This window comes from Cynocephalus volans, chromosome 9 (genome assembly GCF_027409185.1).
Source record: "Cynocephalus volans isolate mCynVol1 chromosome 9, mCynVol1.pri, whole genome shotgun sequence".
NCBI classification, from domain to species: Eukaryota; Metazoa; Chordata; class Mammalia; order Dermoptera; family Cynocephalidae; genus Cynocephalus; species Cynocephalus volans.
The window spans coordinates 106,700,824-106,716,138 of record NC_084468.1 but is presented as its reverse complement, the minus strand read 5'-3'; the positions used below and the strand labels follow the sequence as shown (position 1 = coordinate 106,716,138).

General features: G+C 36.0%; 1 protein-coding gene across 1 annotated transcript; it reads right to left on the bottom strand.

Annotated features, from left to right (window-relative positions):
* Window positions 1-492: 492 nt before the first annotated feature.
* On the bottom strand, window positions 493-11,106 carry EXOSC9 (exosome component 9). Its single transcript, XM_063108273.1, has 12 exons — window positions 10,943-11,106; window positions 10,520-10,614; window positions 9,633-9,752; window positions 9,417-9,519; window positions 8,322-8,459; window positions 6,391-6,473; window positions 4,892-5,024; window positions 3,818-3,906; window positions 3,031-3,177; window positions 2,073-2,257; window positions 1,016-1,094; window positions 493-698 (listed from the first exon to the last, which is right to left on the bottom strand). The coding sequence occupies exons 1-12, from the start codon at window positions 11,006-11,008 to the stop codon at window positions 602-604; spliced, it is 1,335 nt and encodes a 444-aa protein (XP_062964343.1). The 5' UTR covers window positions 11,009-11,106; the 3' UTR covers window positions 493-601.
* Window positions 11,107-15,315: the final 4,209 nt, after the last annotated feature.

Here is a 15,315-nt window from a genome sequence, read left to right as displayed (position 1 = left end):
TGGTCTTTTTTGTGACCGGTAAGGGGATCGCAACCTTTGGCTTGGGGTCGCCCGCATTGCGCTCAGCCAGTGAGCGCACCGGCCATCACCTATATAGGATCCGAACCCGCAGCCGGAGCGCTGCTGTGCTCCCAGCACTGCACTCTCCCGAGTGAGCCACGGGGTCGGCTCCAAATTCTGACAGTTTAATAAGCAACTGGACCAGTTTGCTGATTCAGGCATACTCTACCCATACCTAGAATAAACCTGTGCTTATTTATCAGTAAAGATCCTCAGACTTTTTTCAGCTGTTATACATACTGCAGCAGCCTACTGCAAATGCTTTTCCACTTCTCACCAACTTTAACACTTTACCCAGGTCACAGTTATTTAAAACCTGTTATGGTTTACTCAACAGAGGTATGGATGGGGTGGGAAGCTTTTGTGCCAATTAACAGAAAAGAAGTTCTCCAGAAAGTTTATTTTAAAGCATAATGTAAAACAAAACAAAACAAATGTATTAAAAGCCCTTGATTTTATAATGGATTTGTGAATAAAAAATACCCAGGGTTGTTAGCACTGAATAAATATCCTTTTAATAGTTATGTATACAAATATACAATTATGTTAGCTTTAACATAGCAGCTCTCTTCTTTTTTCTCTTTTTCACTGGTTTTTTACTTGGTATTTTTTCTGTTTTTGCACTGATGGTCTGTGTTCTGTGAATAAAGTAAAGTAACAGTTTACTAACAGTATGCCTATTAAATTTTGGATCACTGAAATAGGAGGCCTTCCTTATTTTTTCCAGTAGGATATAAAATGTGGCAGTTATGAGAGTAAAATACAGTAACTGAAAGTCATTCATTCAAACAGTTTTATAGAATTAGGTCCTAATTTTTATAAATCACAGCGTGCAGGAACCACAAAAAGAACAGGTGGACATATAATTAAAAAAGGATGTCTTTTTGTTTATAGTGGTAGAGTAAGATGAGAGTAAAACCAGAGAGCAAGCCTCTGAAAGCCAGAAATTTGTTACCTTATTTTCTTCGGATTCTTGTCTGGTTCTAAAATGATCATTTCTTCTTCTTCACTATCTGAGAGTACTATAGGGGCATCTTTAAGAAAATGTTAAGAAAGCAATATAAGTAACCTCTTGGAAAATTTCCACATAAGTTCACAGCAGAGGTTCTAAAACTCATTTCCATACTGATAGGCAATAATTTCCCTCCTTGAAAGCAGGTCGTATGTGCATTACACTCCTAAACAGTCTCACATGTTTTCCTCAACCAGATTTAGTAAGTGCATCCTATAGGTCCCTGCCAGCCTAGTTCCTAGATCCTTGTATGATTTGTTTTTACTATATAAAAGAGCAACTCATGACTTTATATGGACCTGGCAGGAATGGTTTCTCAAAAGTAAAAAAAAAAAATCTAGATAAATAAAAAATTTCTTCAGCAGCTTTCAGAATACAAGGAACATCTAGGACTACCAGGCACTTCTAGAAATTTGTATGTCCTAATGTTAAACTGTCCAATGTGGTAGCCACTTAGCCACATTTGGCTATTTAATTTTATATTACTGAAAATTAAATCAAATTTACAATTCAGTTTCTCATTCACATAAGCCACATTTCAGGTGTTCAGCTCCATGGGGCTAGTGGCTGCTATATACAGGATAACATTTCTATCATCACAGAAGGTTCTATTTAGATAGTATAACTCTATGATACGGACTTTTTATGTTTGGGTCTAGAAACTACAAAAAAAGCATACGTGAATGAGAACTTCAGGAAACATCCCCATAAAACTGGCCTGGATATAGATGCAAAACATTTCTTAATTAAAAGTGTCACTATCATTTACATGCCCAAATATACCACTACTCCGAAAAGATAAGCAAGTTTTTAGAAAAGATTGGCATAAAATATTACAGCCTCAAAAGTTTAACTGAAATTTAAATCACAAAACATTTAGCCCCTCTATGTTACATATCTATACATAGTTAATATTCAGTATGTATTATCTACATACATAGGAATCTGTATAATATATGCGTATAGCCATATCACATAAAACCCATAAAGTATCACTTACCTTGACTTCCAATGTTGGAGACTTCTACTCCAGTGTCCATTTTCATACTATCAAGAATGATAGCTTCATCACTGCCACTTTCGTCTTCATCTTCCTTCTCAGAGTCTTCAATATCACCCCAGGTGTTTTCTACTCCCTCTCCAATTTGGGCCGTTCCAGCAGTCCACAGCACAGGTTTAGAAACACTTAGCAAGTTAAGAAAACTGAATAACAAAAATACTGCTATTTGATGGACTGATGAAAAGATGAGAATGAAAGTTTCCTTTTTGTAAGACTGATTTAAATGTGCCTCAAGTTCTTAGGGAAAAATATATAATAAAGCCATACACTATGGGTTGCTAAACTATGATTAAGAAAAAGTATAACTCATGCAAGATTTTGTAGTCACAATGGTAAGAAATATCAAGGGACAGGCTCAACATTTTAGTTGTAGTAATAAATTTAGTGAATGAACAACTTCAAGAACAATGTATAATAGTGTATAAGGTGCTTATTAAAGACCAGTTTTTCAGGGGAAAATAAAATGCTGTATATTGATGCTTAAAATAGAGAAATTTCTGGTTTTTGCAGGTTAACTGAAGAGAAGGTGGCTGTTATAACATCAACTTAATATCACTCACATCACTATCTTGCATCTTAAGTGTTCTCTCTAACAAAGCATGCGCTTCAGAAAACAAATTTCAGGGGCCGGCCCATGGCTCACTTGGGAGAGTGTGGTGCTGATAACACCAAGGCCATGGGTTTGGATCCCATATAGGGATGGCTGGTTAGCTCACTGGGTGAGCGTGGTGCTGACAACACCAAGTCAAGGGTTAAGATCCCCTTACCAGTCATCTTTTAAAAAAAAAAAAAAAAAAGAAAACAAATTTCAGTATGCATGCCCTTCATACAGCCTTAATGTAAGTCCAAAAGTGTTAAGAATCTTTCTTTTACTGCAAAAATCATCCAAAAAAGATACACTTCTGGAGGAGGTTCAGCTTCAGCAATGATTTCTTCTGCTTTCTCCTCTATATCGGAGGTATCAATAGGGGCCTTTTCCATTTTAAATGCTGTGATCCTTTGATTTGCTATAGACTCTGCGAAGCCAAACTTTCCACCTTCTTTCCTGTATGTGGTGTTTTGGTTTTTTTGCGGGGAGTGGGGTAAGGTTAATGATAATAGATGGGAGAGAAAACAGGAATGAGAAAAATTATCTTATTCTTTAGTAGATGAGAAATATCAGAAAACAGTTTATTTGACTAACTTAACCTCACCAGTTTATTATGCCTATCAAGAGAAATAATAAAAATAGTTATAATTATCGTCTATTGAACCATGTGCCAGGCATGTGCTAGGTGCTTAAAGTATATTATTCTCTAATCTTCAGATCAGCCCTACCAGTTAGGCATCAACCTCCCATATACAGAAAAGGACACTGAAGTCTTGGGTTATAAATCTTGCTTAAGATCACATAGTAAGAAGTAGAGATGGGTATTAACCCCCATTTGTGCTCTTTACACTAATTTGAGTTACTAGATTCTTTTTTTCCTAAGAAAATGTTACTTTTAAAGAAAGACTTTATGTGGCTTTTCAATACGTTTAAATTGGAATAAAATATAATAGAGTCCAAACTACTTCAATATTCAATTGAGATTAAAGAAAAATCAAGTGTGAAAAACTATATGGTTGCCCTTATGCAAGAAAGGCCCAGAACAGAAAAAAAAATGTATAAAAAGAACTTTTCATTCTGAAAAAATTAAACTTACCTAACTTTCTGGTCATTCTCCAAAGCTTTTTGTATTAGCTCTGTAATTTCTGCTACTTTCACACCAGCTATTTTACTGCATCTCAAAACCTATTTATAAAAGTGAATTCTGTTATTTAAAGACAACAATCTAAATGGCTTTGTCTAACTAAACTAAAACCACAAGATTAGTTTTTCTACTTTTATAATTTAAGCCTGAATCTTTTCCCCAAAATATGAAAATAATACAATGTAAATGTAAATTAAGGCAAGACGTAAGAGTTATTTTAAAATATTTGAAGGACTATCACATCAACAGAACTGACCCGATTACATGACAGTGTAAAAGATACCAACCACTGAAGAAGCCACAAACATCATTAAGCTCAGGGATACACAGAAATAGGAATCTGCGTAGTGGTCATGATGCTGGTAATAATGACAATGATAACAGAAACTAAAATTTATTGCACAGTTAATATATGCTAGACACTGCAATATATCTATATTTATCTTATATCCTTCTAACAACAGGGTATAAATAATATCATTCCCTATTTTACATATAAAGAAACAGGCCCAAAGATAAGATATCATTTGCCCAAGGTCAATTAGTAGTATAAAGCAGAGGAAGAATTTGAACTAAAGCAGCTCCCTGTGCTTTTAACCACTATTCTACATGCTACATGGCAATCTATTTTCTAAAAGCCCCCATGTGAATCTGTTATGTAGCTGGGTCTGAGAACTACTGCTTATTGTAACCCATATTCTAAAAGTAAAACTATCCTTTTATCTAATTTCTAGTACTTTCTGATTTTTTTTTTTTCCAAAGAAAAATAGGGATATGAATCTTTCTCCACTGGAACAAAAAAAATTGTTCCTCTAGTTAGAAGAGTCAGGCTCTGGAGGGCCAGACATGGGAGCAGCAAGGATACCTCCATCACCAGTCAACAGAATGTAGTGATAATACTGATACCAGGTTCTAACACATCCTAGAATCAATCATTGATACTATCCTCATTGGATTTTGGGTAAAAGAAAAAGCTTCTAAAGAGAAGAGACCTATTCTTAATGAGACATTAACCAGAGCACTAACTTGATCTTTTAGTAGCATTATCCCACCACTGGATTGGATGGTACAAATCTCCCGATGCTTGTTCACAGCAATCACCAGTAAGCCATCCATTACACGTTCTTCTCGTTCATTGGGGTCCACCAATAAATACGTTCTGAAATGAATGTTAAGTGAATAAATCTGAGACTGATTGTCATTTTTAGGGTAATGGATCTTAAAAACAGATGGCACCAGGGTTGGCCTGCGGCTCACTTGGGAGAGCATGCTGCTGATAACACCAAGTCAAGGGTTAAAATCCCCTTACCAGTCATCTTTAAAAAAAAAAAAAAAAAAAAAAAACAGATGGCACCAATAAAATCAACACAATGAATGTCTGAACCTGTGGATTTGAGTCACTTTAATGGGGAAAGAGACACAAACATTATTGTTTTTATGAACACGAATGCTGAGTGGATATCTCTAGCAATTATAGTGAACATATTATGTTCAGATTGGTTTTATTTAAATAATATATATACTATTTCTGCTATATCCAATATATAGCTAATAGTCACATGCAGTTACTGAGCCCCTAAAATGTGGCTAGTCCAAACTGTGTAAGATACTGGATTTCAAAGACTTAGTCAAAATAAAAGAATGTACAATATCTCATGAATTATTTTTAAGTTATTGATTACTATTAAAAGGAAAATATTTTGTGTATATTAGGTTAAATAAAAATATATAAAAACTAATTTTACCCTTTTTTACCTTTTTAATGTGACTACTGGAAAATTCAAAATTACATTTATGGCTCGCATTTTATTTCTATTTGTCACTGCTTGTCCATTTCCCTCTAATGAAACTCTATACTAAAAGGACTGAAAGCTGAAAGTCCTTCTCTAGTCCTTATGCACAAAATTGTTAAAATATCTTATTTTTATACTTCCCCTTATTCCTAAAGAGATTTAAAGTTTAAGCTTTCATTTAAAAGCACTATTACATGGACCTGAAAGACTCCAGGTTTTCTGTTGGAGGAGGATTTAGCAACTAGTTGTGAAAAAACCATTGGAGAGCTGAAGGAAACTAGATTCATTACTCCAGTTTGTGAACCATTCCCTCTTGTAATCTGCTCCTATAACTACTCCATCCAATATGCTCCAAAGTCCCCAGTCCTCCATTAATCAACAGTAATTCTTACCCCCATTTTCCCAAATTATAGCCTAGCATACAATTCCAACATCTGTACATCTCTAAAAAAGACAAAAGACTATCATGCCACAGTAAATGCATAAATTTATAAGTGTGCCAAGAAAAAAAGAAAAAAAAAAACGTTGGGAAGTGTTTTCATAATAGTAGACGAGTTTTGTTACTTCTGTTGAGAAAGCTCTTTGCCAACTAATGCCCTTACAAAGAAAGGAACTATAAGGTGTTTTAATATTAAAGGAAGGGTTTGTTCATTTGTCCATGCCACGTTTTAGTAGAGCAATAAAGTTCCAAATTGGATTTATAATTTCAGCCCATGACAAGGTGAGACTTACCCTTGCTGGAAGAAGGCAAAACTGACACAAATGGGCAAATGATGGATGCTCAACGGTACAGGATCTCGCTCTTCAGGTGTATACTATTTCAAAAGAAAATGTTCAATAATTAGTCACTAAGTTAAAAACATACAAAAAGTCATCTTGCACATCCAATACTAAAATAAAACAAAATGAAATTCCTTTAATCTTCAATGAATGCCTAGATAATGTTTTACAATTACCTGTTTGATTTTGTCACTCATGTTCCTGAAACCACATGCATTTTCAAAAAGCTTTACTGAGACATAATTTACAACTCATAAAATCCCCTCATTGTAAGAATATGAGTCAATTTTAAGTAAATGTATAGTTATGCAACCACCATCACAATTCAGTTTTTTAACATTTCCAACACCCCCCAAAATTCTCTTGAGCCTGTTTGCAGTCAGTTCTCACTCCCTCCCCCAGTCCCAAGCAACTGGTGATCTGTTTTCCGTCTCTGTAAATCTGCCTTTTCCGCACACTCCATATAAACGAAAGCTAATAATTTCTAGTCTTTTGCATTGGTTTCTTTTAATTAGCATGCTTCATCTAGCTTGTAGCATATATCAGTAATTAAGTCCTCTTTACTGCTGAATAGTATACCTTTATGTGGATATACCACATTTTGTTTATCTAGCCACCAACTGATGAACATTTGAATTGTTTCCAGTTTTTGACTACTACAATTAATGCTGCTATGAATGTTCACCTGCAAGTCTCTGAGTGAACATATGCTCTCATTCCTCTTGAAGATTCCTAGGTGTGGTATTGCTGCTAACTTTTTTCCCTGGTTCTAACACATTGTTATTTATTTTAATATTACAAAGTCAAATGTGCTGAAAGATGTACATACTCTTATGTAAGAGTATTTTCTTCTTCCAGTGTTATTTTTCTGATTATAATATGTTGTTTACACTTAACTTTTTAAGAAACTGACAAACTTTTCCAACATGGCTGTACCATTTGACATTCTACATTCACACCAGCAATAATGCTACAATGTTTTTTAATTGATTTCTTTTTCAAGTTTACTAATCACTCTACTTTGTTTTTTACTTCCTTATACCAAATCTCTCTTCTAAAAGAACATTATCTTTACTGTTAATAAACCTTTGTACCTACCCTTAAGTCTCTAAAGAGTCTGCTACAGTCTAATGCCTAAAAGCATTATGAATGATTGTTAGAAAACTGTGGCATCTGATGTTTCCTTTTGCAACTTCAGGACTCAAACTACAACTATAGTCCACTTTCATTATTCTAGCATGTGATTTATATTTTCAAAACTGACAAACTCAGCACAAAAGAGAAAGACAACATAGGTCAACGGTTTTCAAAATGTGGACCCTGGACCAGCAGCACTGACATCACGTGGGAACTCTAAGTTAGATGTGCAAATTCTCAGGTCCTACCCCTGTCCTACTCTGGTAGTAGAATATAGGCAATACGTTTTAACAAGCCATCCAGGTATTTCTGATGGATTTCTGCCATCTGTTTTGCTTAATGTCCTAGAGAGAGATTTGAATCTGTTGATTCCTCAGTCATTTTCAGATACTACATGCCTCTCACAGGGTAAGCATCTCAGTGTGCTGAGAATCATGTATTTCTCACACATGTGGCCCCTAAACATAAGCCAACCACTTCATCTAATGCTCAGTCCAAAGAGTAGTCATCTAGTTCTATTCTGGAAAACCAAACTAGGGTGTGTTCTTATTGACAGACATTTCAATATGGAAACTTAAGAGATTTCTAGGGCAGTTTTGACCATATGTAGTTTTTGCTTATGAAAAAATTTTATAACCTACCTAATTACCATCTACAACATGAATTCACTAATAACAAGTTGCCTGCACATCTAGGATACTCATTCATTCATAGGAAGGATCCGGGCTCACATCATGGGAGCTTACCAGTGTTACTTCATCTCCCTGGACAGAAACATCAGGTCTTCGGAAGTGACATAAGGCCACAATTGCAGCAATGCTGGCAGCATCAATAATATTTCCATCATGATTTAATAAATGTAGGTCTACACGTATTTGCCAAACCTGAAAGTGAATTTAAAATAACTCCTAATTAATTACAACCACTGGCTCTTTATCAGGAAAAGTAACACTGTGCACAAACTGTTTTCTTGCTGATAAAACATGCAGTTCCTCCTAGCTTATTGAAAAAAATATTTAGAAAAATTTTAAGCCCAACATCTAGAATACCAATAGTTCACCTTTCTATGTGAGTCATTTGACAACAGTAAAATATATACTCTAAATAAATGGAACCACTCTAACATTTAAGACTAAGATATTCTAATTCCAAACCTAGCCATATTTTTGTCTGCTAACTTAAAAACCTTAAACTTAGGTTTTACATGATAATATTCATAATAACCTTACAAGTAATGCAAATAGGAAGTATTATATTCATGTATGGAACATAGAAAGCTAAGTGACTACTACTTTGGAGTCAAAAAGCTGGTCAAAATACCATAATCAAGCATAAAGTTCAAATATACTATCAGCACAATTTATTGAGACTAAGATTTCCAGTGTCAGTCTTACCATTGACTCACTGTGTAATCCCCGTGTAAATCAATAAACCTATCCGTATAAAGGATTTAATCTGTTCTTTAGTTCTTTGTCAATAAAAAAGGAAAATATTACCTGCTTCTATAAACTTACTAAAATAACATAAGAAAATTCACGAGAGATTACATAAAAAAGCCACAAGTTCTCTGGATAAAACACATTTACACAAAGCCAAGTTGCTATTTTCACTCTTTTAAGGTGATGTTTTTTGTCTGTTCAGAGACAGACAGCACCAAGTTCTAAAGGTAGCATGCCCAGAACACTTTAAGTGAAGTGAACCAATAAAAAATAAAATGAACCAAAGCTCTGAAAATAAAAGCATAGAGACCCAAGAATCAACAATAGTCATCCTAAGATTAATAATTCTGGGCAAAAAACAAAAATAAAAAATAAAAAAATAATTTTGGGCATATTCCCCACCTTTTCACCGGCAACAACACATAAAGATTCAGTGTCTATACATTTCGAATTTCTCAGACATCTTTCCAAGAGTCGATTCAACTTTACCAAGAGATCTGACTGCCTATGAAAACAGGAATGGAATAATGTCATGAAATATAACACTAGACATTAAAATAATAGTTTACTGCTGTTAAGTTCTATGGCTAAGGCAGCTTAAGAAAGAGATTTAAATACCTGCCAGGTTCAAAAGCTGGGGCAGCCATCTGAGAGAGTTCAAGGTTAAAGAAAAGAATACCTTCTGTTGCCCTATTGAGTTTTGGAGAAACAAGTTCACAGGAAACCTGTCCAAGAACTCTGCAAAGATAAAGGTACAAAGCAGTTAACTAAATATATTTCCTTTCCATTAAAACAATATATATAAAACAAGTAACAATTAAGATTCAATCTTACTCTGAGTAATACACTCAGCATGATACATCATGAGGTAGAAATTACATATAAAAAACATACTAGTAGGCTACATGCCGGTATACCTAAAAAAAGGACAGAAAAAAATCTCTCTTCTTATTACAATATTTACTATTCCACAGATCTTTTAAAAAAAATAATGACTTTTACTTCTCCTTTCTAAAACAAGTATCTATTGATACAAGATGACATAAAAACTTGAGATTTCTTAAGGGTTTTCATATGGCAGGTTCACCAATATTACCTGACCAAATATCCTCACAACTTTCAAATGAATATTAAAAACCTAATTCTCACGCCATTAAGGAAAAAGAAGAAAGTGGGACTTACTTAATGACAAGATGCTCAAGATCTCTACATTCCTTACGTTAGAATGTGAGAAATACAGGAAACAAATTCAGTGCAATCATCGTAGGTTGTGTACATGATTTACAGAAAGGTATGAAAGAACTACGTGATACAAAAATGTACTTATGACTAAAAATTTAGTTAACCACAAAACCAAAAAACCTTGCATTAAAGAAAATATAGTTATTTTGGCAGCTAAATAAAGTACTGTCCAGACTTCTTAGCTGCTTTGTAAACAACCGAATCAATAAGGTTATTTTCAAACTTCCCCCTTTTGAATTTGTATCTAATTTGAATTCTCTTACCTCGTTTTCCCAAGTTCCACAATACAGCACCCATAGTCTGTTCCAAATGAGATCTTGATGTTCCTATAATCATAGGTTTGTCTGCCATCCAGCCGCTGTAAGCACAACATTCATTCATTACTCTTCCAATAAATATTTCTTGAGCAACTACTTTGTGTCTGGCACTGGGCTAAGCACTTGGAGGAAAATGGGATCCTAACCACCCACCCCAGGAGGAAAGTGGAAACTAGGTGCGAGGTCACTGACAGGTGCTGGAGTGACTTGAACCTTGAAAAGAACCGTCGGAGCAAAATAATGCCTGAGGGGTGGGAGAACTTACTAGCCGTTCCCCAAGGGGCTCCCCGGGCCGGCGCGGGCCAAGTCTGTGATCCGAGCCTGGATCCGAGAGCCCACGAAGCGCCAGGTTCCGTGAGGACCGTTTACCTTTTTCTCTTCGATGGCACGGAGTAGGAAGCGGCGCTCGCAGTTTGAGAGGGGCGTTTCCTTCATGGTGTCCGGTCACAGACCCCACGGTCACCAGAGTCCGTGAGGAAAAGGGACCCTGAGCCTCCTCACGTGCGCTCTACCTGCTCTCAGGGCGCAGGACGTTTACGTCATCAAGGCGCGGCGACTGAAGAGGGGAAAGCAGAGGCTTGGGCCGTCGCTAGTGCGCAGACTCAAAGGTTGGAGCCGAGAGGAGCAAATGACGCTTAGCGAAGTGCTTTTCTGAACGTGAAGTTCTATTTCTTTTTATCATTTATTATTTTATTATTTCATAAAGTGCGGAGAATAAAAGGACACAAAAAATAACCGTCAGAGTGACAGAAACAGTAGGCCGATCTCAAACTTCGCTCTTGACTCAATCCTAGCGGGGTCGAGGCTAAGACAGGTTTTATTGCCACTTAACAGGTGACATTTGGCCACCAGAAAGCCGCGGAACCAGGGTTTGGAGCAGATTCCATAGAGAAACACTGGAATGAGGGGGTCTAACTGAGGAGGGGCCAGGGAAGAAAGTTGAGATGATGTGCTGGGATGTTATTGCGTGCTAGAGGTGAAAGCTCCTGGGAGTTGAGAAGTTCACGAGAATTGAGGCTATTCCCACGTTGAACTAGTGGCCTGAAACTTAATGTTTATTTCTTGAAGTCTCTCCAATTACTTCAAGTTGTTAGACTTATTTTTACTACCATGGTGAAACCGTCGTGGGGCCATGCTACCAACCACTCAGCTTTTTTGGAGAGGCAATATCAAGCACTAGCTAAAAGCAGGAACTCTAAACTGCCTGGGTTCAATTCTGACTCTGCTGTTGGGTATACTTCAGTGATCCTGGGCAAGTTACTTAGCCTGTGTGCTTCACATTACACACTGCAATAAGTAGATGGTAAACCTATTTATTATGAGAGATAAAAACGAGTTAATACATGTACAGCATGCATTAACTTAGAACAGTGCCTGGCATAAAGTAAACTCTTAAGTGTTTGCATATTATTATTTTGTTTCCTTTTGCTTTAGAGGTGGTAGGCAGTGTAACTCCTACACAAGCTCCATTCCACATCTTTTGTCTCTTTTCGCACGTTTTTTTCTACCAGTGATATATTTCAGTCTCAGTTTACACCACTTGCAATCCAAGTATCAACAAATATTTAAAGAGGACCTACTGTGTCCAAGAATAATTCAAGTACTGGAAAAGCAGGGGGTGGATAGGATCCTTTCTTTCAAGGATTATATTCCTCTTTGGAAGAGACAAACAGTAAAAACCTAAACAAATAAATACAGCAATTTCACACTAAGTGCTATCTGAGAATGGGGATGCTATTTTAATAGGGGTAGTTATAGGATGAGGTGACTTTGTAGAGGTGACATTTAAGTTCAGTAAATCCTTAGGGATGAGAAGGACCAACCTTGATATCATCTGGAGGAAATGAAAAGTGTTTCAAGCAGAAGGAGTAACAGGTGCAAAGCTTGAGCTGGGATGAGCTGGCATGATCTGGATACAGAACTTGTGAAGGAGGAGGAAAGTGGACAGAAACGATTAATTTTCAGAATAGGCAAGGGAATTGCAGAGTACAGGCCATTTAAGTTCGCATTTATAGTACAGTTTCACACCAGAATTTCAGGTTGTTAACTTCATCATTTATGTCCTTGGGTTCTTTCCCTGGACATTTAATAATTTCTTTTTCCCTTTAGAGATGAAATAGGCTTTTATTGAAATAGTCTATTCTTTCCTTCAAGGCAGCTGGGCAATGGAAAGAGAATGACTTTTGGCTTCAGATAAACTTCAGTTCAAATGGATTTTGAGTTAAATGATCTTTCCTAGATTTTAGGTTCTGTATCTTTAGATTGAAAATAATAATTACTCTGTGTTAAGTAGTCTGAATGAAAGCACCTAACAGAATGTTTTGTACATGATAGCTATTCAAATGTTAATTACCTTCCTTTTTTGGCTTGGCAAAAGCTTCCTGTGTAATCTGCATGTCAGATTGCTGTTCTGAGATTGCCGCTTGATTACGTTGCCTTTGCTTTTGAAGAAATTCTACTTTTGTAGAATTTCCACTGTTCTTTCCACTATTATATTATTGTAATTTTAACACTCCTGCGTTTGCCTTTTCTTGGATTTAATCCAAATGTGTATGACTCATCTCTACTCACATCTAAATACCATCATAAAATATATTGTTTAACCAACCTTGTTTTTAGTAAGAAACTTTTGAAGTGTCTAAGAAAATTGTTTCATGCTTTCAGGGAAAAAATAGTTTTTAGAAGTTTAAGGAGAGGTTTAGATAATGTAATGCATTCTGATCTTAAAAAAGAATCAGTTTAGGCCGGCCTGTGGCTCACTCGGTAGAGTGCGGTGCTGATAACACCAAGGCCTCTGGCTCAGATCCCTATATAGGGATGGCCGGGTGGCTCACTTGGGAGAGCCTGGTGCTGACAACACCAAGCCAAGGGTTGAGATCCCCTTACCGGTCATCTTTTTTTAAAAAAAAAAAGAATCAGTTTGTGTCAGCATATTAACCGGGATGATCTGTCTAAAAATAACCTGGTTCTCTTTTTTTCTTTTTATTTCTTATAACCTGGTTCTCAACAAAATATTTGAGTATATATACTCTTTATTGAATATCTGTTGCTTTGTCTGAGCATCATCTTTCTTCTTGGAGAAATGCCCTTTCTGGACCCCACGTGATTCTGGTGTCAATAGTAATAACAGGTGAGGGTTGACCAGGCCCTGCTAATCATGGAACCCCATTCTGGTTTCCCCAGTGACTTTCACAGTTGACTGTTCACACAGTCAGGGCCAAACAGTGTTCTTTTGTTTTTCTTTAGACCAGATGGACTTGATAGACATTTACAGGACATATCATCCAACAATGCAAAATATACATTCTTCTCATCAGCACATGGATCATTCTCTGTAAATTAAGTCTCAATGAATTTAAAAAGATTGAAACCATATCAAGTATATTTTCAGAGCACAATGGAATAAAATCATGCTCCTGAACAACCAGTGGGTCAAATAAGAAATAAAGCAGGAAATCAAAAAATTCCTTGAAATGAATGAAAATACAAGTTCAACTTACCAAAACCTATGGGATACTGTAAAAGCAGTGCTAAGAGGAAAGTTTATTGCAAGAAGTGCTTACAGGAAAAGAAAAGAAAGACTTCAAATAAACAACCTAACATTAAACCTCAAAGAACTAGACAAACAAGAACAATCAAATCCCAAAACTAGAAAATGGAAAGAATTTAGATCAGAACAGAACTAAATGAAATAAAGACCAAAAGAATGATACAAAAAATCAATGAAACAAAAAGTTGTTTTTCTGAGAGGACAAAATAGAGAAGCCATTGGCCAGACTAATGAAAAAAAGAGAGAAGACCCAAATAACACAAATCAGAAATGAAAAAGAGACATTACAACTGATAGCACAGAAATACAAAGAATCATTATGGACTATTATGAACAACTATATGCCAACAAATTTGAAAACCTGGAAGAAATGGATAAATTTCTGGACACATACAAACTAACAATACTGAACCAAGAAGAAATAGAAAACCTGAACAGACCAATAACAAGCAATGAGGTTAATGCAGTAATCACCAGTCTCCCAACAAAGAAAAGCCCAGGACCAGATGGCTTCACTGCTGAATTCTACCAAAACTTTAAAGAAGAATTAATACCAATCCCTCTCAAACTATTTCAAAAAATTGAAACAGAGGCCGTTCTCCCAAATTCATTCTATGAGGCTACTAGCGTCATCCTGATACCAAAATCAGACAAAGACACAACAACAACAAAAAAGAAAGCTACAGGCAATATCCTTGATGAACATAGATGCAAAAATCCTCCACAAGAATATTGGAAAACAGGATTCAACAGCACATCAAAAAGATTACACACCATGATCAAGTGGGATTCATCCCAGGGACACAAGGATTGTTCAACATACACAAATCAATAAGTGTGATACACCACATCAACAAAAGCAAGGACAAAAACCATATGATTACCTCAATAGATGCAGAAAAAGCATTTGACAAAATTCAGCATCTCTTCATGATAAAGACCCTCAACAAATTAGGTATAGAAGGAAAATATCTTAACAGAATAAAAGCCATATATGACAAACTCACCACCAATATCATCTGGAATGGGGAAAAACGGAAAGCTTTTCCTTTAAGAACAGGAACAAGATGAGGATGCCCACTCTCACCACTCCTATTCGACATAGTATTGGAAATACTAGCTAGAGCAGTCAGGCAAGATAAAGAAATAAAGGGCATCCAAATTAGAAAAGACGAAGTCAACTTGTCACTGT

Bases quoted from the DNA above. Each gene is read 5' to 3' on its own strand.
- EXOSC9 (XM_063108273.1), bottom strand. From the start codon at position 11,008: ATGAAGGAAACGCCCCTCTCAAACTGCGAGCGCCGCTTCCTACTCCGT. The intron at 1,095-2,072 runs GTAAGTGATACT...ATTTTCTTAAAG, and splicing joins CTCCAACATTGGAAGTCAAG to ATGCCCCTATAGTACTCTCA. The intron at 699-1,015 runs GTAACAAATTTC...CTTTATTCACAG, and splicing joins AAGAATCCGAAGAAAATAAG to AACACAGACCATCAGTGCAA.